Source organism: Somniosus microcephalus, chromosome 4, assembly GCF_052327205.1.
Source record: "Somniosus microcephalus isolate GS21.2 chromosome 4, FLI_Smic_1.0, whole genome shotgun sequence".
Lineage (NCBI taxonomy): Eukaryota > Metazoa > Chordata > Chondrichthyes > Squaliformes > Somniosidae > Somniosus > Somniosus microcephalus.
Window position 1 is genome coordinate 74,453,020 of NC_140990.1, and position 25,883 is coordinate 74,478,902.

General features: G+C 52.7%; 1 protein-coding gene and 1 pseudogene across 1 annotated transcript in view; one reads left to right on the forward strand and one right to left on the reverse strand.

The window, feature by feature from the left end:
* The window catches only part of LOC147119240 (uncharacterized), a 91,494-nt pseudogene extending 70,933 nt beyond the window's left edge, over window positions 1-20,561 (reverse strand).
* The window catches only part of LOC147119236 (uncharacterized), a 192,878-nt gene that overhangs the window by 129,400 nt on the left and 37,595 nt on the right, over window positions 1-25,883 (forward strand). The window contains exon 3 of the mRNA XM_085984906.1: window positions 24,184-24,267. Coding sequence (XP_085841032.1) covers window positions 24,184-24,267 — 84 coding nt within the window. The remainder of the gene's footprint in view (window positions 1-24,183; window positions 24,268-25,883) is intronic.

Here is a 25,883-nt window from a genome sequence, read left to right on the forward strand (position 1 = left end):
AGTAAGGGTGAAAGTGGAGTTGGGCTGAGGGGGTTTGGAGATTAGGGGTGAAAGAGGAGTTGGGATGAGGGTGATGGAGTGTAGGGGTGAAAGAGGAGTTGGGGTGAGGGGGGTTGCAGAGTAGGGGTGAAAGAGGAGTTGCGGTGAGGGGGTTGGAGAGTATGGGTGAAAGATGAGTTGGGGTGAGGGGGGTTGGAGAGTTGGGGTGAAAGAGGATTTGGGGTGAGGGGGGTTGGAGAGTAGGGGTGAAAGAGGAGTTGGGGTGAGGAGGTTTGGAGAGTAGGGGCGAAAGAGGAGTTGGGGTGAGGGGGTTGGAGATTAGGGGTGAAAGAGGAGTTGGGGTGAGGGTGATTGGAGAGTAGGGGTGAAAGAGGAGTTGGGGTGAGGGCGTTTGGAGAGTAGGGGTGAAAGAGGAGTTAGCGTGATGGCGTTTGGAGAGTAGGGGTGAAAGAGCAGTTGGGGTGAGGGGGGGTTGGAGAGTAACGGTGAAAGAGGAGTTGGGGTGAGGGGGTTGGAGAGCAGGGGTGAAAGAGGAGTTGGGGTGAGGGGGTTGGAGAGTAGGGGTGAAAGAGGAGTTGGGGTGAGGGGTTGGAGTGTAGGTGTGAAAGGAGTTGGGGTGAGGGGGTTTGGAGAGTAGGTGTGAAAGAGGAGATGGGTGAGGGGTTGGGAGAGTAGGGGTGAAAGAGGAGTTGGGGCGAGGGGGTAGGAGTGTAGGGGTGAAAGAGGAGTTGGGATGAGGGCGATTGGAGAGTAGGGGTGAAAGAGGAGTTGGGGTGAGGGGGGTTGGAGAGTAGGGGTGAAAGAGGAGTTGGAGTGAGGGGGGTTGGAGAGTAGGGGTGAAAGAGGAGCTGGGGTGAGGGGTTTGGAGAGTAGGGGTGAAAGAGGAGTTGGGGTGAGGGGATCGGAGAGTATGGGTGAAAGAGGAGTTGGGGTGAGGGGGTTGGAGAGTAGGTGTGAAAGAGGAGTTGGGGTGAGGGGGTTGGAGCGTAGTGGTGAAAGAGGAGTTGGGGTGAGGGGATGTTGGAGAGTAGGGGTGAAAGAGGAGTTGGGGTGAGGGGATGTTGGAGAGTAGGGGTGATAGAGGAGTTGGGGTGAGGGGGGTTGGAGAGTAGGTGTGAAAGAGGAGTTGGTGTGAAGGGGGTTTGAGAGTAGGAGTGAAAGACGAGTTGGGGTGAGGGGGGTTGGAGAGTAGGGGTGAAAGAGGAGTTGGGGTGAGGGGGGTTGGAGAGTCGGGTTGAAAGAGGAGTTGGGGTGAGCGGTTTGGAGAGTCGGGGTGAAAGAGGAGTTGGGGTGAGGGGGGTTGGAGAGTAGGGGTGAAAGAGGAGTTGGGGTGAGGGGGGTTTGAGAGTAGGGGTGAAAGCGGAGTTGGGGTGAGGGGGGTTGGAGAGTAGGGGTGAAAGAGGAGTTGGGGTGATGGGGGTTGGAGAGTACGGTTGAAAGAGGAGTTGGGGTGAGGGGTATGGAGAGTAGGGGTGAAAGAGGAGTTGGGGTGAGGGGGTTTGGAGAGTAGGGGTGAAAGACGAGTTGGGGTGAAGGGGGTTGGAGAGTAAGGGTGAAAGAGGAGTTGGGGTGAGGGGGATTGGAGAGTAGGGGTGAAAGAGGAGTTGGGGTGAGGTTGGTTGGAGATTAGGGGTGAAAGAGGAGTTGGGGTGAGGGGGTTTGGAGAGTAGGGGTGCAAGAGGAGTTGGGGTGAGGTGGGTTGGAGAGTAGGGGTGAAAGAGGAGTTGGGGTGAGTGGGGTTGGAGAGTAGTGGTGAAAGGAGTTGGGGTGAGGGGGGTTGGAGAGTAGGGGTGAAAGAGGAGTTGGGGTGATGGAGTTGGAGAGTAGGGGTGAAAGAGGAGTTGGGGTGAGGGGGTTGGGGGGTAGGGGTGAAAGAGGAGTTGGGGTGAGGGGGGTTGGAGAGTAGGGTGAAAGAGGAGTTGGGGTGAGGGGGGGTGGTGATTTGGGGTGATAGAGGAGTTGGGGTGAGGGGAGTTGGAGAGTAGGGGTGAAAGACGAGTTGGGGTGAGGGGGTTGGTGAGGGGGCTTGGAGAGTATGGGTGAAGGAGGAGTTGGTGTGAGGGTGTTGGAGAGTTGGGGTGAAGGAGGAGTTGTGGTGAGGGGGGTTGGAGAGTAGGGGTAAAAGAGGAGTTGGGGTGAGGTTGGTTGGAGATTAGGGGTGAAAGAGGAGTTGGGGTGAGGGGGTTGGAGAGTATGGTTGAAAGAGGAGTTGGGGTGAGGGTTTGGAGAGTAGTGTTGAAACTGGAGTTGGGGTGAGGGGGGTTGGAGAGCAGGGGTGAAAGAGTTGTTTAGGTGAGGGGTGTTGGAGAGTAGCGGTGAAAGAGAAGTTGGGGTGAGGGGGTTGGAGAGTATGGGTGAAAGAGGAGTTGGGGTGAGGGGGGTTGGAGAGTAGGGGTGAAAGAGGAGTTGGGGTGAGGGGGGTTGGAGAGTAGGGGTGAAAGAGGAGTTGGGGTGAGGAGGTTTGGAGAGTAGGGGCGAAAGAGGAGTTGGGGTGAGGGGGGTTGGAGAGTAGGGGTGAAAGAGGAGTTAGCGTGATGGCGTTTGGAGAGTAGGGGTGAAAGAGCAGTTGGGGTGAGGGGGGGTTGGAGATTAACGGTGAAAGAGGAGTTGGGGTGAGGGGGTTGGAGAGTAGGGGTGAAAGAGGAGTTGGGGTGAGGGGGTTGGAGAGTAGGGGTGAAAGAGGAGTTGGGGTGAGGGGTTGGAGTGTAGGTGTGAAAGGAGTTGGGGTGAGGGGGTTTGGAGAGTCGGGTTGAAAGAGGAGATGGGTGAGGGGGTGGGAGAGTAGGGGTGAAAGAGGAGTTGGGGCGAGGGGTTGGAGTGTAGGGGTGAAAGAGGAGTTGGGATGAGGGGGATTGGAGAGAAGGGGAGAAAGAGGAGTTGGGGTGAGGGGGGTTGGAGAGTAGGGGTGAAAGAGGAGTTGGGGTGAGGGGGGTTGGAGAGTAGGGGTGAAAGAGGAGCTGGGGTGAGGGGGTTGGAGTGTAGGGGTGAAAGAGGAGTTGGGGTGAGGGGATCGGAGAGTAGGGGTGAAAGAGGAGTTGGGGTGAGGGGGTTGGAGAGTAGGTGTGAAAGAGGAGTTGGGGTGACTGGGTTGGAGCGTAGTGGTGAAAGAGGAGTTGGGGTGAGGGGATGTTGGAGAGAAGGGGTGAAAGAGGAGTTGGGGTGAGGGGATGTTGGAGTGTAGGGGTGATAGAGGAGTTGGGGTGAGGGGGGTTGGAGTGTAGGGGTGAAGGAGGAGTTGGGGTGAGGGGGGTTGGAGAGTAGGTGTGAAAGAGGAGTTGGTGTGAGGGGGGTTGGAGAGTAGGTGTGAAAGAAGAGTTGGTGTGAAGGGGGTTTGAGAGTAGGAGTGAAAGACGAGTTGGGGTGAGGGGTGTTGGAGAGTAGGGGTGAAAGAGGAGTTGGGGTGAGGGGGGTTGGAGAGTCGTGTTGAAAGAGGAGTTGGGGTGAGCGGTTTGGAGAGTCGGGGTGAAAGAGGAGTTGGGGTGAGGGGGGTTGGAGAGTAGGGGTGAAAGAGAAGTTGGGGTGAGGGGGGTTTGAGAGTAGGGGTGAAAGCGGAGTTGGGGTGAGGGGGGTTGGAGAGTATGGGTGAAAGAGGAGTTGGGGTGATGGGGGTTGGAGAGTACGGGTGAAAGAGGAGTTGGGGTGAGGGGTATGGAGAGTAGGGGTGAAAGAGGAGTTGGGGTGAGGGGGTTTGGAGAGTAGGGGTGAAAGACGAGTTGGGGTGAAGGGGGTTGGAGAGTAAGGGTGAAAGAGGAGTTGGGGTGAGGGGGATTGGAGAGTAGGGGTGAAAGAGGAGTTGGGGTGAGGTTGGTTGGAGATTAGGGGTGAAAGAGGAGTTGGGGTGAGGGGGTTTGGAGAGTAGGGGTGCAAGAGGAGTTGGGGTGAGGGGGGTTGGAGTGTAGGGGTGAAAGAGGAGTTGGGGTGAGTGGGGTTGGAGAGTAGTGGTGAAAGGAGTTGGGGTGAGGGGGGTTGGAGAGTAGGGGTGAAAGGGGAGTTGGGGTGAGGGAGTTGGAGAGTAGGGGTGAAAGAGGAGTTGGTGTGAGGGGGTTGGGGGGTAGGGGTGAAAGAGGAGTTGGGATGAGGGGGGTTGGAGAGTAGGGGTGAAAGAGGAGTTGGGGTGAGGGGGGGTGGTGATTTGGGGTGATAGAGGAGTTGGGGTGAGGGGAGTTGGAGAGTAGGGGTGAAAGACGAGTTGGGGTGAGGGGGTTGGTGAGGGGGGTTGGAGAGTAGGGGTGAAAGAGGAGTTGGGGTGAGGGGGGTTGGAGAGTGGGGTGAAAGAGGAGTTGGGGTGAGGGGGTTGGAGAGTAGGGGTGAAGGAGGAGTTGGTGTGAGGGTGTTGGAGAGTTGGGGTGAAGGAGGAGTTGTGGTGAGGGGGGTTGGAGAGTAGGGGTAAAAGAGGAGTTGGGGTGAGGTTGGTTGAAGATTAGGGGTGAAAGAGGAGTTGGGGTGAGGGGGTTGGAGAGTATGGTTGAAAGAGGAGTTGGGGTGAGGGTTTGGAGAGTAGGGTTGAAACTGGAGTTGGGGTGAGGGGGGTTGGAGAGTAGGGGTGAAAGAGTTGTTGAGGTGAGGTGTGTTGGAGAGTAGCGGTGAAAGAGAAGTTGGGGTGAGGGGGTTGGAGAGTATGGGTGAAAGAGGAGTTGGGGTGAGGGGGGTTGGAGAGTAGGGGTGAAAGAGGAGTTGGGGTGAAGGGGGTTGGAGAGTAGGGGTGAAAGAGGAGTTGGGGTGAGGGGTTGGAGAGTAGGGGTGAAAGAGGAGTTGGGGTGTGGGGGTTGGAGAGTAGGCTTGAAAGAGGAGTTCGGGTGAGGGGGGTTGGAGAGTAGGGGTGAAAGAGGAGTTGGGGTGAGTGGGGTAGGAGAGTAGGGGTGAAAGAGGAGTTGGGGTGAGGAGGTTTGGAGAGTAGGGGTGAAAGAGGAGTTGGGGTGAGGGGGGTTGGAGATTAGGGGTGAAAGAGGAGTTGGGGTGAGGGTGATTGGAGAGTAGTGGTGAAAGAAGAGTTGGGGTGAGGGGGTTGGAGAGTAGGGGTGAAAGAGGAGTTGGGGTGAGGGGGGTTGGAGAGTAGGGGTGAAAGAGGTGTTGGGGTGAGGGGGTTTGGAGAGTAGCGGTGAAAGAGCAGTTGGGGTGAGGGGGTTGGAGAGTAGGGGTGAAAGAGGAGTTGGGGTGAGGGGGTTGGAGAGTAGGGGTGAAAGAGGAGTTGTGGTGAGGGGTTGGAGAGTAGGTGTGAAAGGAGTTGGGGTAAGGGAGTTTGGAGAGTAGGGGTGAAAGAGGACTTGAGGTGAGGGGGTTGGAGAGTATGGGTGAAAGCGGTGTTGGGGCGAGGGGTAGGAGTGTAGCGGTGAAAGAGGAGTTGGGATGACGGGGATTGGAGAGTAGGGGTGAAAGAGGAGTTGGGGTGAGGGGGGTTGGAGAGTAGGGGTGAAAGAGGAGTTGGGGTGAGGGGGGTTGGAGAGTAGGGGTGAAAGAGGAGCTGTGGTGAGGGGGTTGGAGAGTAGGGGTGAAAGAGGAGTTGGGGTGAGGGGGGTTGGAGAGCAGGGGTGAAAGAGGAGTTCGGGTGAGGGGGTTGGAGAGTAGGAGTGAAAGAGGAGTTGGGGTAAGGGGGGTTGGAGAGTAGGGGTGAAAGAGGACTTGGGGTGAGGGGGTTGGAGAGTAGGGGTGAAAGAGGAGTTGGGGTTTGCGGTTGGAGATTAGGGGTGAAAGAGGAGTTGGGGTGAGGGGGTTGGGGAGTAGGGGTGAAAGAGGAGTTGGTTTGAGGGGGTTGGAGAGTAGGGGTGAAAGAGGACTTGGGGTGAGGGGGTTGGAGAGTAGGGGTGAAAGAAGAGTTGGGGTGCGGGGTTGGAGATTAGGGGTGAAAGAGGAGTTGGGGTGTGGGGTTGGAGAGTAGGCTTGAAAGAGGAGTTCAGGTGAGGGGGGTTGGAGAGTTGGGGTGAAAGAGGAGTTGGGGTGAGTGGGGTAGGAGAGTAGGGGTGAAAGAGGAGTTGGTGTGAGGAGGTTTGGAGAGTAGGGGTGAAAGAGGAGTTGGGGTGAGGGGGGTTGGAGATTAGGGATGAAAGAGGAGTTGGGGTGAGGGTGATTGGAGAGCAGGGGTGAAAGAGGAGTTGGGGTGAGGGGGTTGGAGAGTAGGGGTGAAAGAGGAGTTGGGGTGAGGGGGGTTGGAGAGTAGGGGTGAAAGAGGTGTTGGGGTGAGGGGGGGTTGGAGAGTAGCGGTGAAAGAGGAGTTGGGGTGAGGGGGTTGGAGAGTAGGGGTGAAAGAGGAGTTGGGGTGAGGGGGTTGGAGAGTAGGGGTGAAAGAGGAGTTGTGGTGAGGGGTTGGAGAGTAGGTGTGAAAGGAGTTGGGGTAAGGGGGTTTGGCGATTAGGGGTGAAAGAGGACTTGGGGTGAGGGGGTTGAAGAGTATGGGTGAAAGAGGAGTTGGGGCGAGGGGTAGGAGTGTAGGGGTGAAAGAGGAGTTGGGATGACGGGGATTGGAGAGTAGGGGTGAAAGAGGAGTTGGGGTGAGGGGGGTTGGAGAGTAGGGGTGAAAGAGGAGTTGGGGTGAGGGGGGTTGGAGAGTAGGGGTGAAAGAGGAGCTGGGGTGAGGGGGTTGGAGAGTAGGGGTGAAAGAGGAGTTGGGGTGAGGGGGGTTGGAGAGCAGGGGTGAAAGAGGAGTTCGGGTGAGGGGGTTGGAGAGTAGGAGTGAAAAGGGGAGTTGGGGTAAGGGGGGTTGGAGAGTAGGGGTGAAAGAGGACTTGGGGTGAGGGGGTTGGAGAGCAGGGGTGAAAGAGGAGTTGGGGTGAGGGGTTGGAGATTAGGGGTGAAAGAGGAGTTGGGGTGAGGGGGTTGGGGAGTAGGTGTGAAAGAGGAGTTGGGTTGAGGGGGTTGGAGAGTAGGGGTGAAAGAGGACTTGGGGTGAGGGGGTTGGAGAGTAGGGGTGAAAGAGGAGTAGGTGTGAGGGGTTGGAGATTAGGGGTGAAAGAGAAGTTGGGGTGAGGGGGTTGGAGAGTGGGGGTGAAAGAGGATTTGGGGTGAGGGGGGTTTGGAGAGTAGGGGTGAAAGACGAGTTGGGGTGAGGGGTTGGAGAGTCGGGGTGAAAGAGGAGTTGGGGTGAGATGGGTTGGAGAGTTGGGGTGAAAGAGGAGTTGGGGTGAGAGTGTTGGAGAGTAGGGGTGAAAGAGGAGTTGGTGTGAGGGTGTTGGAGAGTTGGGGTGAAAGAGGAGTTGGGTTGAGGGGGTTGGAGAGTTAGGTTGAAAGAGGAGTTGGGGTGAGGGGGGTTGGAGAGTAGGGGTGAAAGAGGAGTTGGGGTGAGGGGTGTTGGAGAGTAGGGGTGAAAGAGGAGTTGGGGTGAGGGGGTTGGAGAGTATGGGTGAAAGAGGAGTTGGGGTGAGGGGGGTTGGAGAGTAGGGGTGAAAGAGGAGTTGGGGTGAGGGAGTTGGAGAGTAGGGGTGAAAGAGGAGTTGGGGTGAGGGGGTTGGGGGGTAGGGGTGAAAGAGGAGTTGGGATGAGGGGGGTTGGAGAGTAGGGGTGAAAGAGGAGTTGGGGTGAGGGGGGGTGGTGATTTGGGGTGATAGAGGAGTTGGGGTGAGGGGAGTTGGAGAGTTTGGGTGAAAGACGAGTTGGGGTGAGGGGGTTGGTGAGGGGGGTTGGAGAGTAGGGGTGAAAGAGGAGTTGGGGTGAGGGGGGTTGGAGAGTGGGGTGAAAGAGGAGTTGGGGTGAGGGGGTTGGAGAGTAGGGGTGAAGGAGGAGTTGGTGTGAGGGTGTTGGAGAGTTGGGGTGAAGGAGGAGTTGTGGTGAGGGGGGTTGGAGAGTAGGGGTAAAAGAGGAGTTGGGGTGAGGTTGGTTGAAGATTAGGGGTGAAAGAGGAGTTGGGGTGAGGGGGTTGGAGAGTATCGTTGAAAGAGGAGTTGGGGTGAGGGTTTGGAGAGTAGGGTTGAAACTGGAGTTGGGGTGAGGGGGGTTGGAGAGTAGGGGTGAAAGAGTTGTTGAGGTGAGGGGTGTTGGAGAGTAGCGGTGAAAGAGAAGTTGGGGTGAGGGGGTTGGAGAGTATGGGTGAAAGAGGAGTTGGGGTGAGGGGGGTTGGAGAGTAGGGGTGAAAGAGGAGTTGGGGTGAAGGGGGTTGGAGAGTAGGGGTGAAAGAGGAGTTGGGGTGAGGGGTTGGAGAGTAGGGGTGAAAGAGGAGTTGGGGTGTGGGGGTTGGAGAGTAGGCTTGAAAGAGGAGTTCGGGTGAGGGGGGTTGGAGAGTAGGGGTGAAAGAGGAGTTGGGGTGAGTGGGGTAGGAGAGTAGGGGTGAAAGAGGAGTTGGGGTGAGGAGGTTTGGAGAGTAGGGGTGAAAGAGGAGTTGGGGTGAGGGGGGTTGGAGATTAGGGGTGAAAGAGGAGTTGGGGTGAGGGTGATTGGAGAGTAGTGGTGAAAGAAGAGTTGGGGTGAGGGGGTTGGAGAGTAGGGGTGAAAGAGGAGTTGGGGTGAGGGGGGTTGGAGAGTAGGGGTGAAAGAGGTGTTGGGGTGAGGGGGTTTGGAGAGTAGCGGTGAAAGAGGAGTTGGGGTGAGGGGGTTGGAGAGTAGGGGTGAAAGAGGAGTTGGGGTGAGGGGGTTGGAGAGTAGGGGTGAAAGAGGAGTTGTGGTGAGGGGTTGGAGAGTAGGTGTGAAAGGAGTTGGGGTAAGGGAGTTTGGAGAGTAGGGGTGAAAGAGGACTTGGGGTGAGGGGGTTGGAGAGTATGGGTGAAAGCGGTGTTGGGGCGAGGGGTAGGAGTGTAGCGGTGAAAAAGGAGTTGGGATGATGGGGATTGGAGAGTAGGGGTGAAAGAGGAGTTGGGGTGAGGGGGGTTGGAGAGTAGGGGTGAAAGAGGAGTTGGGGTGAGGGGGGTTGGAGAGTAGGGGTGAAAGAGGAGCTGTGGTGAGGGGGTTGGAGAGTAGGGGTGAAAGAGGAGTTGGGGTGAGGGGGGTTGGAGAGCAGGGGTGAAAGAGGAGTTCGGGTGAGGGGGTTGGAGAGTAGGAGTGAAAGAGGAGTTGGGGTAAGGGGGGTTGGAGAGTAGGGGTGAAAGAGGACTTGGGGTGAGGGGGTTGGAGAGTAGGGGTGAAAGAGGAGTTGGGGTTTGCGGTTGGAGATTAGGGGTGAAAGAGGAGTTGGGGTGAGGGGGTTGGGGAGTAGGGGTGAAAGAGGAGTTGGTTTGAGGGGGTTGGAGAGTAGGGGTGAAAGAGGACTTGGGGTGAGGGGGTTGGAGAGTAGGGGTGAAAGAAGAGTTGGGGTGCGGGGTTGGAGATTAGGGGTGAAAGAGGAGTTGGGGTGTGGGGTTGGAGAGTAGGCTTGAAAGAGGAGTTCAGTTGAGGGGGGTTGGAGAGTTGGGGTGAAAGAGGAGTTGGGGTGAGTGGGGTAGGAGAGTAGGGGTGAAAGAGGAGTTGGTGTGAGGAGGTTTGGAGAGTAGGGGTGAAAGAGGAGTTGGGGTGAGGGGGGTTGGAGATTAGGGATGAAAGAGGAGTTGGGGTGAGGGTGATTGGAGAGCAGGGGTGAAAGAGGAGTTGGGGTGAGGGGGTTGGAGAGTAGGGGTGAAAGAGGAGTTGGGGTGAGGGGGGTTGGAGAGTAGGGGTGAAAGAGGTGTTGGGGTGAGGGGGGGTTGGAGAGTAGCGGTGAAAGAGGAGTTGGGGTGAGGGGGTTGGAGAGTAGGGGTGAAAGAGGAGTTGGGGTGAGGGGGTTGGAGAGTAGGGGTGAAAGAGGAGTTGTGGTGAGGGGTTGGAGAGTAGGTGTGAAAGGAGTTGGGGTAAGGGGGTTTGGCGATTAGGGGTGAAAGAGGACTTGGGGTGAGGGGGTTGAAGAGTATGGGTGAAAGAGGAGTTGGGGCGAGGGGTAGGAGTGTAGGGGTGAAAGAGGAGTTGGGATGACGGGGATTGGAGAGTAGGGGTGAAAGAGGAGTTGGGGTGAGGGGGGTTGGAGAGTAGGGGTGAAAGAGGAGTTGGGGTGAGGGGGGTTGGAGAGTAGGGGTGAAAGAGGAGCTGGGGTGAGGGGGTTGGAGAGTAGGGGTGAAAGAGGAGTTGGGGTGAGGGGGGTTGGAGAGCAGGGGTGAAAGAGGAGTTCGGGTGAGGGGGTTGGAGAGTAGGAGTGAAAAGGGGAGTTGGGGTAAGGGGGGTTGGAGAGTAGGGGTGAAAGAGGACTTGGGGTGAGGGGTTGGAGATTAGGGGTGAAAGAGAAGTTGGGGTGAGGGGGTTGGAGAGTGGGGGTGAAAGAGGATTTGGGGTGAGGGGGGTTTGGAGAGTAGGGGTGAAAGACGAGTTGGGGTGAGGGGTTGGAGAGTCGGGGTGAAAGAGGAGTTGGGGTGAGATGGGTTGGAGAGTTGGGGTGAAAGAGGAGTTGGGGTGAGAGTGTTGGAGAGTAGGGGTGAAAGAGGAGTTGGTGTGAGGGTGTTGGAGAGTTGGGGTGAAAGAGGAGTTGGGTTGAGGGGGTTGGAGAGTTAGGTTGAAAGAGGAGTTGGGGTGAGGGGGGTTGGAGAGTAGGGGTGAAAGAGGAGTTGGGGTGAGGGGTGTTGGAGAGTAGGGGTGAAAGAGGAGTTGGGGTGAGGGGGTTGGAGAGTATGGGTGAAAGAGGAGTTGGGGTGAGGGGGGTTGGAGAGTAGGGGTGAAAGAGGAGTTGGGGTGAGGGAGTTGGAGAGTAGGGGTGAAAGAGGAGTTGGGGTGAGGGGGTTGGGGGGTAGGGGTGAAAGAGGAGTTGGGATGAGGGGGGTTGGAGAGTAGGGGTGAAAGAGGAGTTGGGGTGAGGGGGGGTGGTGATTTGGGGTGATAGAGGAGTTGGGGTGAGGGGAGTTGGAGAGTTTGGGTGAAAGACGAGTTGGGGTGAGGGGGTTGGTGAGGGGGGTTGGAGAGTAGGGGTGAAAGAGGAGTTGGGGTGAGGGGGGTTGGAGAGTGGGGTGAAAGAGGAGTTGGGGTGAGGGGGTTGGAGAGTAGGGGTGAAGGAGGAGTTGGTGTGAGGGTGTTGGAGAGTTGGGGTGAAGGAGGAGTTGTGGTGAGGGGGGTTGGAGAGTAGGGGTAAAAGAGGAGTTGGGGTGAGGTTGGTTGAAGATTAGGGGTGAAAGAGGAGTTGGGGTGAGGGGGTTGGAGAGTATCGTTGAAAGAGGAGTTGGGGTGAGGGTTTGGAGAGTAGGGTTGAAACTGGAGTTGGGGTGAGGGGGGTTGGAGAGTAGGGGTGAAAGAGTTGTTGAGGTGAGGGGTGTTGGAGAGTAGCGGTGAAAGAGAAGTTGGGGTGAGGGGGTTGGAGAGTATGGGTGAAAGAGGAGTTGGGGTGAGGGGGGTTGGAGAGTAGGGGTGAAAGAGGAGTTGGGGTGAAGGGGGTTGGAGAGTAGGGGTGAAAGAGGAGTTGGGGTGAGGGGTTGGAGAGTAGGGGTGAAAGAGGAGTTGGGGTGTGGGGGTTGGAGAGTAGGCTTGAAAGAGGAGTTCGGGTGAGGGGGGTTGGAGAGTAGGGGTGAAAGAGGAGTTGGGGTGAGTGGGGTAGGAGAGTAGGGGTGAAAGAGGAGTTGGGGTGAGGAGGTTTGGAGAGTAGGGGTGAAAGAGGAGTTGGGGTGAGGGGGGTTGGAGATTAGGGGTGAAAGAGGAGTTGGGGTGAGGGTGATTGGAGAGTAGTGGTGAAAGAAGAGTTGGGGTGAGGGGGTTGGAGAGTAGGGGTGAAAGAGGAGTTGGGGTGAGGGGGGTTGGAGAGTAGGGGTGAAAGAGGTGTTGGGGTGAGGGGGTTTGGAGAGTAGCGGTGAAAGAGGAGTTGGGGTGAGGGGGTTGGAGAGTAGGGGTGAAAGAGGAGTTGGGGTGAGGGGGTTGGAGAGTAGGGGTGAAAGAGGAGTTGTGGTGAGGGGTTGGAGAGTAGGTGTGAAAGGAGTTGGGGTAAGGGAGTTTGGAGAGTAGGGGTGAAAGAGGACTTGGGGTGAGGGGGTTGGAGAGTATGGGTGAAAGCGGTGTTGGGGCGAGGGGTAGGAGTGTAGCGGTGAAAAAGGAGTTGGGATGATGGGGATTGGAGAGTAGGGGTGAAAGAGGAGTTGGGGTGAGGGGGGTTGGAGAGTAGGGGTGAAAGAGGAGTTGGGGTGAGGGGGGTTGGAGAGTAGGGGTGAAAGAGGAGCTGTGGTGAGGGGGTTGGAGAGTAGGGGTGAAAGAGGAGTTGGGGTGAGGGGGGTTGGAGAGCAGGGGTGAAAGAGGAGTTCGGGTGAGGGGGTTGGAGAGTAGGAGTGAAAGAGGAGTTGGGGTAAGGGGGGTTGGAGAGTAGGGGTGAAAGAGGACTTGGGGTGAGGGGGTTGGAGAGTAGGGGTGAAAGAGGAGTTGGGGTTTGCGGTTGGAGATTAGGGGTGAAAGAGGAGTTGGGGTGAGGGGGTTGGGGAGTAGGGGTGAAAGAGGAGTTGGTTTGAGGGGGTTGGAGAGTAGGGGTGAAAGAGGACTTGGGGTGAGGGGGTTGGAGAGTAGGGGTGAAAGAAGAGTTGGGGTGCGGGGTTGGAGATTAGGGGTGAAAGAGGAGTTGGGGTGTGGGGTTGGAGAGTAGGCTTGAAAGAGGAGTTCAGTTGAGGGGGGTTGGAGAGTTGGGGTGAAAGAGGAGTTGGGGTGAGTGGGGTAGGAGAGTAGGGGTGAAAGAGGAGTTGGTGTGAGGAGGTTTGGAGAGTAGGGGTGAAAGAGGAGTTGGGGTGAGGGGGGTTGGAGATTAGGGATGAAAGAGGAGTTGGGGTGAGGGTGATTGGAGAGCAGGGGTGAAAGAGGAGTTGGGGTGAGGGGGTTGGAGAGTAGGGGTGAAAGAGGAGTTGGGGTGAGGGGGGTTGGAGAGTAGGGGTGAAAGAGGTGTTGGGGTGAGGGGGGGTTGGAGAGTAGCGGTGAAAGAGGAGTTGGGGTGAGGGGGTTGGAGAGTAGGGGTGAAAGAGGAGTTGGGGTGAGGGGGTTGGAGAGTAGGGGTGAAAGAGGAGTTGTGGTGAGGGGTTGGAGAGTAGGTGTGAAAGGAGTTGGGGTAAGGGGGTTTGGCGATTAGGGGTGAAAGAGGACTTGGGGTGAGGGGGTTGAAGAGTATGGGTGAAAGAGGAGTTGGGGCGAGGGGTAGGAGTGTAGGGGTGAAAGAGGAGTTGGGATGACGGGGATTGGAGAGTAGGGGTGAAAGAGGAGTTGGGGTGAGGGGGGTTGGAGAGTAGGGGTGAAAGAGGAGTTGGGGTGAGGGGGGTTGGAGAGTAGGGGTGAAAGAGGAGCTGGGGTGAGGGGGTTGGAGAGTAGGGGTGAAAGAGGAGTTGGGGTGAGGGGGGTTGGAGAGCAGGGGTGAAAGAGGAGTTCGGGTGAGGGGGTTGGAGAGTAGGAGTGAAAAGGGGAGTTGGGGTAAGGGGGGTTGGAGAGTAGGGGTGAAAGAGGACTTGGGGTGAGGGGGTTGGAGAGCAGGGGTGAAAGAGGAGTTGGGGTGAGGGGTTGGAGATTAGGGGTGAAAGAGGAGTTGGGGTGAGGGGGTTGGGGAGTAGGTGTGAAAGAGGAGTTGGGTTGAGGGGGTTGGAGAGTAGGGGTGAAAGAGGACTTGGGGTGAGGGGGTTGGAGAGTAGGGGTGAAAGAGGAGTTGGGGTGAGGGGTTGGAGATTAGGGGTGAAAGAGAAGTTGGGGTGAGGGGGTTGGAGAGTGGGGGTGAAAGAGGATTTGGGGTGAGGGGGGTTTGGAGAGTAGGGGTGAAAGACGAGTTGGGGTGAGGGGTTGGAGAGTCGGGGTGAAAGAGGAGTTGGGGTGAGATGGGTTGGAGAGTTGGGGTGAAAGAGGAGTTGGGGTGAGAGTGTTGGAGAGTAGGGGTGAAAGAGGAGTTGGTGTGAGGGTGTTGGAGAGTTGGGGTGAAAGAGGAGTTGGGTTGAGGGGGTTGGAGAGTTAGGTTGAAAGAGGAGTTGGGGTGAGGGGGGTTGGAGAGTAGGGGTGAAAGAGGAGTTGGGGTGAGGGGTGTTGGAGAGTAGGGGTGAAAGAGGAGTTGGGGTGAGGGGGTTGGAGAGTATGGGTGAAAGAGGAGTTGGGGTGAGGGGGGTTGGAGAGTAGGGGTGAAAGAGGTGTTGGGGTGTGGGGGTTGGAGACTAGGGTTGAAAGAGGAGTTGGGGTGAGGGGGGTTGGAGAGTAGGGGTGAAAGAGGAGTTGGGGTGAGGGGGGTTGGAGAGTAGGGGTGAAAGAGGAGTTGGGGTGAGGAGGTTTGGAGAGTAGGGGTGAAAGAGGAGTTGGGGTGAGGGGGTTGGAGAGTATGGGTGAAAGAGGATCTGGGGTGAAGTGGTTGGAGAGTAGGCGTGAAAGAGGAGTTGGGGTGAGGGGGTTGGAGAGTAGGGGTGAAGGAGGAGTTGGGGTGAGGGGGGTTGGAGATTAGGGGTGAAAGAGGAGTTGGGGTGAGGGGGGTTGGAGAGTAGCGGTGAAAGAGGAGTTGGGGTGAGGGGTTTGGAGAGTAGGGGTGTACGAAGAGTTGGGGTGAGGGGGTTGGAGAGTAGGGGTGAAAGAGGAGTTGTGGTGAGGGGTTGGAGAGTAGGGGTGAAAGAGGAGTTGGGGTGAGGGGGTTGGAGAGTAGGGGTGAAAGAGGAGCTGGGATGAGGGGGGTTGGAGAGTAGGGGTGAAAGAGGAGTTGGGGTGAGGGGTTTGGAGAGTAGGGGTGAAAGAGGAGTTGGGGTGAGGGGTTTGGAGAGTAGGGGTGAAAGAGGAGTTGGGGTGAGGGGTTTGGAGAGTAGGGGTGAAAGAGGAGTTGGGGTGAGGGGTTTGGAGAGTAGGGGTGAAAGAGGAGTTGGGGTGAGGGGGTTGTAGAGTAGGGGTGAAAGAGGAGCTGGGGTGAGGGGGTTGGAGAGTAGGGGTGAAAGAGGAGTTGGGGTGAGGGGTGTTGGAGAGTAGGGGTGAAAGGGGAGTTGGGGTGAGGGGGTTTGGAGAGTCGGGGTGAAGGATGAGTTGGGGTGAGGGGGTTGGAGACTGGGGGTGAAAGAGGAGTTGGGGTGAGGGGGTTTGGAGAGTAGGGGTGAAAGAGGTGTTGGGGTGAGGGGGGTTGGAGAGCAGGTGTGAAAGAGGAGTTGGGGTGAGGGGAGTTGGAGAGTAGGGGTGAAAGAGGAGTTGGGGTGAGGGGGTTTGGAGAGTCGGGGTGAAGGATGAGTTGGGGTGAGGGGGTTGGAGACTGGGTTGCAAGAGGAGTTGGGGTGAGGGGGTTTGGAGAGTAGGGGTGAAAGAGGAGTTGGGGTGAGGGGGTTTGGAGAGTAGGGGTGAAAGAGGAGTTGGGGTGAGGGGGTTGGAGACTGGGGGTGAAAGAGGAGTTGGGGTGAGGGGGGTTGGAGAGTAGGGGTGAAAGAGGAGTTGGGGTGAGGGGGTTTGGAGAGTAGGGGTGAAAGAGGAGTTGGGGTGAGGGGCTTTGGAGAGTTGGGGTGAAGGATGAGTTGGGGTGAGGGGGTTGGAGACTGTGGGTGAAAGAGGAGTTGGGGTGAGGTGGGTTGGATAGTAGGGGTGAAAGAGGAGTTGGGGTGAGGGGGGTTGGAGAGTTTGGGTGAAAGTGGAGTTGGGGTGAGGGGGCTTGGAGAGTAGGGGTGAAAGACGAGTTGGGGTGAGGGGTTGGAGAGTAGGGGTGAAAGAGGAGTTGGGGTGAGGGGGTTGGAGAGTAGGGGTGAAAGACGAGTTGGGGTGAGGGGTTGGAGAGTAGGGGTGAAAGAGGAGTTGGAGTGAGGGGCTTGGAGAGTAGGGGTGAAAGACGAGTTGGGGTGAGGGGTTGGAGAGTAGGGGTGAAAGAGGAGTTGGAGTGAGGGGGTTGGAGAGTAGGGGTGAAAGACGAGTTGGGGTGAGGGGTTGGAGAGTAGGTGTGAAAGACGAGTTGGGGTGAGGGGGGGTTGGAGAGTAGGGGTGAAAGACGAGTTGGGGTGAGGGGTTGGAGAGTAGGGGTGAAAGAGGAGTTGGGGTGAGGGGGTTGGAGAGTAGGTGTGAAAGACGAGTTGGGGTGAGGGGGGGTTGGAGAGTAGGGGTGAAAGACGAGTTGGGGTGAGGGGTTGGAGAGTAGGGGTGAAAGAGGAGTTGGGGTGAGGGGGTTGGAGAGTAGGGGTGAAAGAGGAGTTGGGGTGAGAGGTGTTGGAGAGTAACAACAACAACTTGCATTTCGCTAGCACCTCTAACATATTAAAACATCCCAAGGTGCTTCACTGTAGCGTTAGCAAACAAAATTTGACTCTGAGCCGCATGAGGAGATATTCGGGCAAATAACCAAAAGCTTGTTCAAAGAGGTAGATTTTAAGGAATGTCTTAAAGGAGGAACGAGAGGTGGAGAGGCGGAGAGGTTTAGGGAGGGAATTCCAGAGCTTGGGGCCTCGACAGCTGAAGGCACGGCCGCCAATGGTGGAGCGATTAAAATCGGGGATGTGCAAGAGGCCAGAATTGGAGGAGGGCAGAGATCTCAGAGGTTGTAGGGCTGGAGGAGTTTACAGAGATAAGGAGAGGGGAGGCCATGGAGGATTCCTCTGGTGCTGGAATCAAGAACAAGAGGCCAGAATCTTAAAATTAGAGCTCGGCCATCCAGGTGTGAAATCAGGCAGCACGTTTTCACACACAGGGTAGTAGAAATGTGGAAATCTCTCCCCCAAAAGGCTGTGGATGCTGGGGGTTGATTGGAGCTTTCAAGACTGAGATGATCGATTTTTGTGAGGTGGTTGTTCCAAGGGATGTGGAATAAAGGCGGGTAAATGGAGTTCAGATACAGATCAGCCCTGATCTAATTGAATGGTGGAGCAAGCTCGACGGGCTGAATGGCCTCCTCCTGTTCCTAAAGTTCCTGTGACACACTCAGAAATGCCCCGGAGCAGTGAAATCCCACTGGGCCCCAGCACATGCTCAATGGAAAGCCCAGGTCAAGGGCAAAGCCAGCGTGCCCTCTCTGAACCCGGTTTGCTGCTCCCTCTGTGCCCAGCACTGCCTGCACCCCCGGCGCACGGCAGTGGAATTTCAAAAGAAGGAAGGAATGTCAGCATGTGAAAGACTTTTAGAAAGAATTCAAGGAGTTTTCAGAGAGTTGGGATCTTTCTCTACTCTCGGGGAGTTAGATATCAGCCTTTCTCCTGTGAATATAGAGCCGCCTTATAGGGCCCTGATCATCTTTGAAAGAGCTGCCAATTAGTTCCACTCCCCGGGTCTGTCCCCATAGCCCCGCAAACTTTTCCTTTAAGTAGATCCAATTCCCTTTTGAAAGTTACTATTGAATCTGCATCCACCCCCTTTCAGACAGTGCATTCCAGATCACAACAACTCACTGAGCGAAAAATGGCTCATCTCCCCTCTGACTTTTTTCCGTTATTTGACGTGATGTGTTTATTTGTGAAATATATTTTCTGAGTGGAATTAAATTTAAAACCAGGTTCTGAGGCGTGATGCTCTATTCACACATCGAAGGTGAGAGAGATGCTGTGGGGCACACACTTAGTCCAGTAGCTGAAAGTGATTAACAGACTGGGTTTGTGTTTAGTAATCCCGGGCGTGTTACCGATACCTTCCCTGGATACCAAGGCTGGGAGAGGCACTCTGGAATGTATGGGGAGCTGGGACTTGTCCATGAGAGTAACTGAAGGTATGAGAACTGAAATAATCTAGAGTTAGAAAGGAGCAAAGGCTCAAAAATGGAGCAGTCGGCAACAGGACATCAATTCGTCTCCTCTTATCTTGGAGAAATCAAGGACTCGACACCACTATGTGTCTGATACAAAGCTGATTTATTTGACATATCAAAATATTAAACTCCAGCCCAGTTATAGGAGTTATTAACATCAGCAGAAACAAACCCAACTGTCAGAATGAACATGGTTCAGTCCTGGATGTGATTAACAGCAGCAATAACAGCTGAATCCAACCCCTGCAGTCGGTCGTGAACTCGCTGGTGTGTCTGCAGGTTGGATGACTGAGTGAATCCCTTCCCACACACGGAGCAGGTGAATGGTCTTGCCCCAGTGTGAACTCGCTGGTGTCTCAGATGGTGAAATGATTTAATGAATCCCTTCCCACACACAGAGCAGGTGAATAGCCTCTCTCCAGTGTGAACTCGCTTGTGTACAGTGAGGTGGGATGACTGAGTGAATCCCTTCCCACACACAGAGCAGGTGAACGTCCCCTCCCCAGTGTGAACTCGCTGGTGTCTCAGATGTTGGGAAGAACAAATGAATCCCTTCCCACACACGGAGCAGGTGAACGTCCTCTCCCCAGTGTGAACTCGCTGGTGTACAATAAGTTTGCATGAATGCCTGAACCTCTTCCCACAGTGAGAGCAACTGAACGGTCTCTCATCAGTGTGAACTCGCTGATGTTGAATTAGTCCCTCAGAACTTTTAAAGCAGTTCCCACAGTCAGCGCATTTAAAAGGTCTCTCATCACTGTGAACTCGCTGGTGTGATCGGAAGGCAGATGACTGAGTGAATCCCTTCCCACACACGGAGCAGGTGAACAGTCTCTCCCCAGTGTGACAGCGTTGATGAGTTTCCAGCTGGGATGGGTAATTAAATCCCTTCCCACAATCCTCACATTTCCAGAGTTTCTCCATGGTGCGGGTGTCCTTGTGTCTCTCCAGGTTGGGCGATCAGTTGAAGCCTCGTCCACACACAGAACACATGTACGGTTTCTCCCCGCTGTGAACGGTGCAATATTTTTCAGGCTGTGTAACTGGTTAAAGCTCTTTCCACAGTCAGTGCACTGGAACACTCTCACTCAGCTGTGTGTGTCTCGGTGCTTTTCCAGTCACACTGATGTTTGAAATCTTTTCCCACAGACAGAACAGACAAATATTTCTCCTTCCACATTCAAAGGCCGAGGATATTCGGGTCCTGATGAATTGAGTGACTCTGTCAGATCTTGACGTGATGTTTGGTTTGAGTTTCCCGTCTGTAAATCCTCCCCTTCTAATACCCTGTAAAAGGAGTTTAGAAAAGTCATCACTGTAAGTACAGGATAGAAATTCAGAACAGACAATTCTAGTTTCTATGGAACATTTTTTCCTCTCTTGTTCCCCCAAAGCTGTAAATCCCCATCCAACACACTCTCCCTCCTCCCTGTGCTGAAGTCTAAACCCATCGCACCATCTCCAACATTTCTTTCCTCCACTCCCAGTTTTCCCCCTCCCTCTACTCTTGTTGGGTTCAGTTCTACACCGGCTGTGTGCAGAGTGAGAATACAATCAATGAGTCAATGATTGTCTCTCCGGGTCACTGGGACCCTGAAGCCCCGTCCACTATCTGTTCCTGTACCAAGATGGCCACGCATGCGCCGTGCTGCAGGTGGAACCGGCCTGTCTTTCCTCCACCAAAATGGCAGTGCGTAACCCGGGCCTGTCACTGAGAAAAAGCCTCACCGCTGCCGTCCGGCGCAACGCAGACCAGGCCGTGGGATCTCATTCGAGCCTGAGGCCGTTCTCCAACTTTATAAACCCTGCGGCGCGGCCTACCCGCAATTTATTATTAATGTCCCGCTCCCACCGACCTGCAGCTCTGCCCGGTGACCGCACAGAGCCTGTCCCGCGCCTGCGCGCTGGGCTCCTGACATCCTCCCCAGAAAACCTGAAAGAGGAATCTGGATTGTCCCCGTCACTCATTCTTAAAGGGACTGCACCCTGTGTCTGGGCAGCTGCCGTTAAAGGCACAGACACAGCTTCACCCTTCTCTCTATTATAAATAAAAACAGAAAATACTCAGCAGGTCAGGCAGCATCTGTGGAGAGAGAATCAGCGTTAATAGATAGATCTTCCTTAACCAACTTCTTAGACTTTTTTGAAAGAGATGACGTCCCGAATTAAATGGGGCGTATCCCGAATTAAATGGTGTAGTGTACCTGGACATCCAAAAGGCCTTTGACAAAGTATTGCATGAGAGACTTCTTTACAAACAAAGGTCAGTAGGTTTCAAGGTGAAACATGCATATTGATTAATTACTGTCGAGGTGAAGCTAGTTTGCAAAGGGAGGATACTGAGTGGGTTACCCCAGGGGCCCTTGTTGGGAATCCCTCCTGGTCTTGGTCTACAAACGTGACCTGGAATCATAATCATAATATAAAACAGTTACATTTGGAGATGACACCAAGCTAGAAAAGAATGTGAATTCAGATAAGGCAACTAGGATCTTACAAAGGGAGCTTTCAAAGAATGACCATTGGCAGATGAAACTCAAGATAGAAAAAGGCAAGATACTGTTTATTAGGGAAAAATAGAAATGGGTGGGATAGAACTTGTCAAGTGGGAAGTTGAGACCAACCTTAGGGTGTTAGATGAGTCACCACTCATCATTCCTAAAAGGTGTGGCTCATCAATAAACAAAGGAAATCGCATGCTGGATCATATTGTCCAATCAGTTCAGTTCAAATACCTAGAGCTAATGTCGAAGCTGTCCTGGTCACATTGCACTTGGTATGCTGCATATAGTCCTGGTCACCGTGATATTATGGGAGCCATCCAGGTCTTACTGGCAATCCAGAAGAAAGCAACAAACCCTGATCCATGGTGTTAGAGGGAAGAGTTATGATGTACAACTTGATCAGCAAGTCCTCTTCTTCAACCTCAAGAAGGCAGGTCTTCGAAGCAACATTAATAGAGGAATATAAATACTTACCTGGATAGAGAAAGTAAATCTGGAACAATACTTTCAGATACGTCTGGGCAGCAGGACATGAGGGCACAGGGTTCATGGGTGTGAAGAGCAAATTTAGGATAGATGGCAGGAAATCTTTCTTTACTCAGAGGGTGATCAACAGCTGAAATGGGTTGCCAGCAGGGTGGTTTATGCCAGGACACTGGAGTAATTAAGAAACAGATGCTGTAATGGAAAGATGGTAAGGTTGGTATTCTAGAAGGAGATTAAATGGGCTGAAGGGCCATCTTCATCCAAACTTATCCTGTGATCTTGTACAAACAAAATTCAGAATATTCCACCAGGAATTGTAAAAGATAAACTACTGTTTGCTTTAGATGCCAATAAGTCAGGCATCTTTTTAAAGCTACTAATAGCCAATGTGAACCATCTGTCTAAATATAAGAACATTATAGCAAACAATTTTATGGTTTTCACAGAAAAAAATGGATGAATTGCAGAATTCAGCCTCCAAAACTCTGGTAACATTCCCAGAATCCCATGTAGTAAAAATAGAATTTGCCTTGTTCGGTCGCCAGTAGTCAGTGGTCCTGTGGGTGTTCACTCCTCCTTCTAGCAACATTACATTTGGTTATTAGTCTCCCACAGGGCCACTATATCTGTAGCCAAAATTCCCATGTCGTCACATCATTGCCAGTCACTCTCACAGCTTGCTGTTTGAAATCCTCATAACCTCGGGTTTAGTTTGCAACCACTTTACAAGGCTGTTTATAGAAACATAGAAACATAGAAGATAGGAGCAGGAGTAGGCCATTCGGCCCCTCGAGCCTGCTCCGCCATTCAATGAGATCATGGCTGATCATCCAAATTCAGTACCCTGTTCCTGCCTTCTCTCCATACCCCTTGATCCCTTTAGCCTTAAGAAATATATCCAACTCCTTCCTGAATATATTTAATGAATTGGCCTCTAAGGCCTTCTGTGGTAGAGAATTCCACAGGTTCGCCACTCTCTGGGTGAAGAAATTCCTCCTCATCCCTGTCCTAAATGGCTTACCCCTTATCCTTAGACTGTGACCCCTGGTTCTGGACTCCCTGACCATCGGGAACATCCTTCCCCCATCTAGTCTGTCTAGTCCTTTTAGAATTGTATAAGTTTCAATGAGGTCCCCTCTCATTCTTCTAAACTCCAGTGAGTATAAGCGCAATCAACCCAATCTCTCCTCATACGTCATTCCTGCCATCCCAGGTATCAGCCTGGTGAATCTTCGCTGCACTCCCTCCATGGCAAGAACATCCTTCCTCAGATAAGGCAACGAAAACTGCACACAATACTCAAGGTGTGGTCTCACCAAGGCCCTGTACAACTGCAGCAACACATCCTTGTTCCTGTACTCAAACCCTCTCGCTACGAAGGCCAACATACCATTTGCCTTCTTAACCACCTGCTGCACCTGCATGCTTACCTTCAGCGACTGGTGCACAAGGACACCCAGGTCTCGTTGCACTTCCCCTTCTCCTACTCTATTGCCATTCAGATAATAATCTGACTTCCTGTTTTTGACACCAAAGTGGATAACCTCGCATTTATCCATGCTATATTGCATCTGCCATGCTTCTGCCCAATCACCCAACCTGTCCAAATCATACTGGAGTTTCTCGGCATCCTCCTCACAGCACACACGCCCACCCAGCTTTGTGTCATCTGCAAATTTGGAGATATTACATCTAGTTCCCTCGTCTAGATCATTAATATATATTGTGAATAGCTGGGGTCCAAGGACGGATCCCTGCGGTACCCTGCTAGTCACTGCCTGCCACTCGGAAAAAGACCCGTTTATTCCAACTCTTTGCTTTCTGTCTGCCAACCAGTTCTCTATCCAAGTCAATACCTTGCCCCCAATCCCATGTGCCTTAACTTTACATGCTAATCTCTTATGTGGGACCTTATTGAATGCCTTTTGAGAGTCCAAATACACCACATCCACTGGTTGTCCCTTATCTATTTTACCAGTTACATCCTCAAAAAATTCCAGTAGATTAGTCAAGCCTTTGTAAATCCATGTTGAATTTGTCCGATCCAGTCACTGTTTTCCAAGTGCTCTGCTATTACATCTTTTATAATGGACTCTAGCATTTTCCCCACTACCGATGTCAGGCTTACTGGTCTGTAATTCCCTGTTTTCTCTCTACCACCTTTTTGAATAGTGGGTTAACATTAGCTACCCTGCAATCCATGGGTACTGTTCCAGATTCCATCGAATTTTGGAAGATGATCAAAATGTATATTGTGTCAGGGAACATGAGGGGCTGTATTTAGTGTTTTTAACTTTTGGTGTTAACATGATCATTGAACTGCTTTATGCACCTGTTCCCATTAAATAAGCAAGTGTGACTTTAGCCACAAAATATGGTGCAACATCACTGATTAAATTATTTGCATTGCTTTGTGGAGGAGGGGTCCCATCCTGTCATTGTATGTCCCAAAAGAGCAGCGAGGTTATGCTAAAACTGTATACAACACTAGTTAGGACACAGCTAGAATACTGTGTGCAGTTCTGATCACCACATTACAGGAAGGATGTGATTGCACTAGAGAGGGTACAGAGGAGATTTACGAGGATGTTGCCAGGACTGGAGAATTTTAGCTTTGAGGAAAGATTGGATAGGCTGGGGTTGTTTTCTTTAGAACAGAGGAGGCTGAGAGGAGATTTAATTGAGGTGTACAAAACTGTGAGGGTCCTAGATACAGTGGCTAGGAAGGACGTATTCCTCTTAGCAGAGAGGTCAATAAACAGGGGGCATAGATTTAAAGTAATTGGTAGAAGGATTAGAGGGGAGGGGAGTTGAGGAGAATTTTTTTCACCCAGAGTGTGATGGGGGTCTGGAACTCACTGCCTGAAAGGGTGGTCAAGGCAGAAACCCTCATCACATTTAAAAAGTATTCCGATATGCACTTGCAGTGCTGTAACCTACAAGGCTACGGACCAGGAGCTGGACAGGGGGATTAGGCTGGGTAGCTCTTTTTCAGCCGACACAGACACAATGGGCCGAATGGCCCCCTTCTGTGCCATAAATTTCTATGATTTCTATGATTCTATTAACGTTTCAGGTCGATTAACTTTCGTCAGAACTGGAAAAAGTTATAGATGTAACAGATTTTATGAAATTAGAGGCAGAGAAAGGGGAGGAAAGAACAAAGCGGAAGGTCTGAGATAGGATGGAAGACAGGAGAGATTACATGACAAAAGGGATGTTGGTGCAAGGCAAAAGGAGATGGTAAAGGGACAAGTGAAGAAACAAACGATGGGTCTCGAGGAAGTGTAAATGGGAATATCAGAATCATCAGCAACAACTGCCATCAGAAAAAATGGGGGCAGAGGTTATGATCTGAAATTGTTGAACTCAATGTTGAGTCTGGAAGGCTGTAGAGTGCCTAATAGAAAGATGAGGTGATGTTCCTCGAGCTTACGTTGAGCTTCATTGGAACAGTGTAGGAGGCAGAGGACGGAGAGTTCACCGTTATAGTGGGGTGGAGAATTAATCCTTTTCTATGTTGTGTGTTTTTTGGGTAAAGGTAGAGTGCCTCTGCTTGCCTGTGGGGCTGAGGTCGTTTTTTAAAGAGACAGTGTGTGGGAAGCGATTCACTCTGTCATGCACCAATGTTTGCACATTGATAGACCAGCCGGTTCACACTGGTGATAGACCTTTTAAATGTCTGGACTATGAGAAGAGCTTCAAAAGCAAAAACAATCTGCAGACACACCAACACACTCACACAGGGGAGAGGCCGTTCACCTGCTCCGTGTGTGGGAAATAAATTACTCGTTCATCCAACCTGCTGACACACCCGTGAGTTCACATGTGACGGCAGGGGTTAGAAGCTGCTGTTATTGCTGCTTTTAATCAAATCTCGGACTGAACCATGTTCATTCTGGCAGTTGAGGTATGTTTCTGCTGATATTAATAACCCCTATAACTGGGCTGGAGTTTAATATTCTGGGTATATATCAAATTAATCAAAGGGTGAAGGGTCAGGTAAAAATTCTGCTGATTGTGTTTGCCTTCAATGGAGTTTATTTTTACTTTTTCCAAACACTTCACGTTTTAAAGGGTTTTCTTCAAATACTGACAACGACCACAGTGCAGCTACTATCAGACTCACCGATAAAAGGAAAGTTTCTCCTTCTCCATGGTTTCGAAAAATGGCATAATTTTAAAGACCTCTAACAGGTTTCCTCTTAGTCTTCTCTTTACCAGAGTAAAGAGCCCCAGCTTGCTCAATCTTGTTTGCTAGTTGCATCCTCTCTGGTGACACCTTTGTAAATCTATTCTGCACTTTCTTCAGTGCTTCAATATCCTTTGTTATATGGAGACCAGAACTGCCCACAGTACTTCAAGTGTGGTCTAACCAAGGTTCTATATAAATGTAACATTACCTCCCTGCATTTGTATTATATTCCTCTAGAAATGAACCACAGTATTTTCTTTCCACGCTTTATGGCCTTATCAACTTGCGTTACTACTTCTAGCAATTTATGTGTGTGTATTTCCAGATTTCTTTGCTACTTCACTCCATTTAGTTTCTTACCTTCTTAGGAATAGGTGGCCTCCTTATTCCTCCTGCCAAAATGAACCACCTCCCATTTCACTATATTGAATTTCATTTCCCATTTATCTGCACAGTCTGAAAGCCTGTTTATGTATTCCTGTATTTCTGTGTAGTCAAAATTATTAGCTATATATCACCCAATTTGGCGTCACCTTCAAATTGCGATAATATACCTCCAATTTCTGAGTGCAGTTTATGGTAAACAAATATTTACAATTGGGACTTTCCATAGCGGGGAGATTGCCCAGAATCCCCTGTGTGGCAGAATGTGCCCCATCAATGATTACAGGAGCCCAGTGCGCAGGTGCAAGACTGGGCGGTGCTCTGAGCATGCGCAGTGCCAGTGGAGGCGTTCGGCTAATGAAGAAGAGACGGTTCCGGGAGGTGGTAGGAGATTGTGGGCTCGGGGTAGAATTGGAGCCGCGGGTGGGCTGGGAAGCTTCATAAACACCCGCTGATGTAAGAAAAAGGAGACTTACCATCAAGTAACTTTAAAGTAAGCTTTAAGTAACTTATAAACACACTATATACACAAGAGAGGTCTTTACCATGCCTCTGGTAGAAGCCTCTTACAATACTGAACAGACCAGTATTTATACCAGTCCAACAGGAAGTGACATATGACAGGAAGTGAGGTATGTACACAGTTCATAGTTCATAGTTCACAGGAAGTGATGACATAACTTCCCGGAAGTTATCATTTTTATCACATTCTTCCCTCCTGCAGGATTAGGAGGCTGTGGTCTACCTTTTGGTCCGCAGCCGCCGAACAAGGAAGAGTCGCACCCGTTTG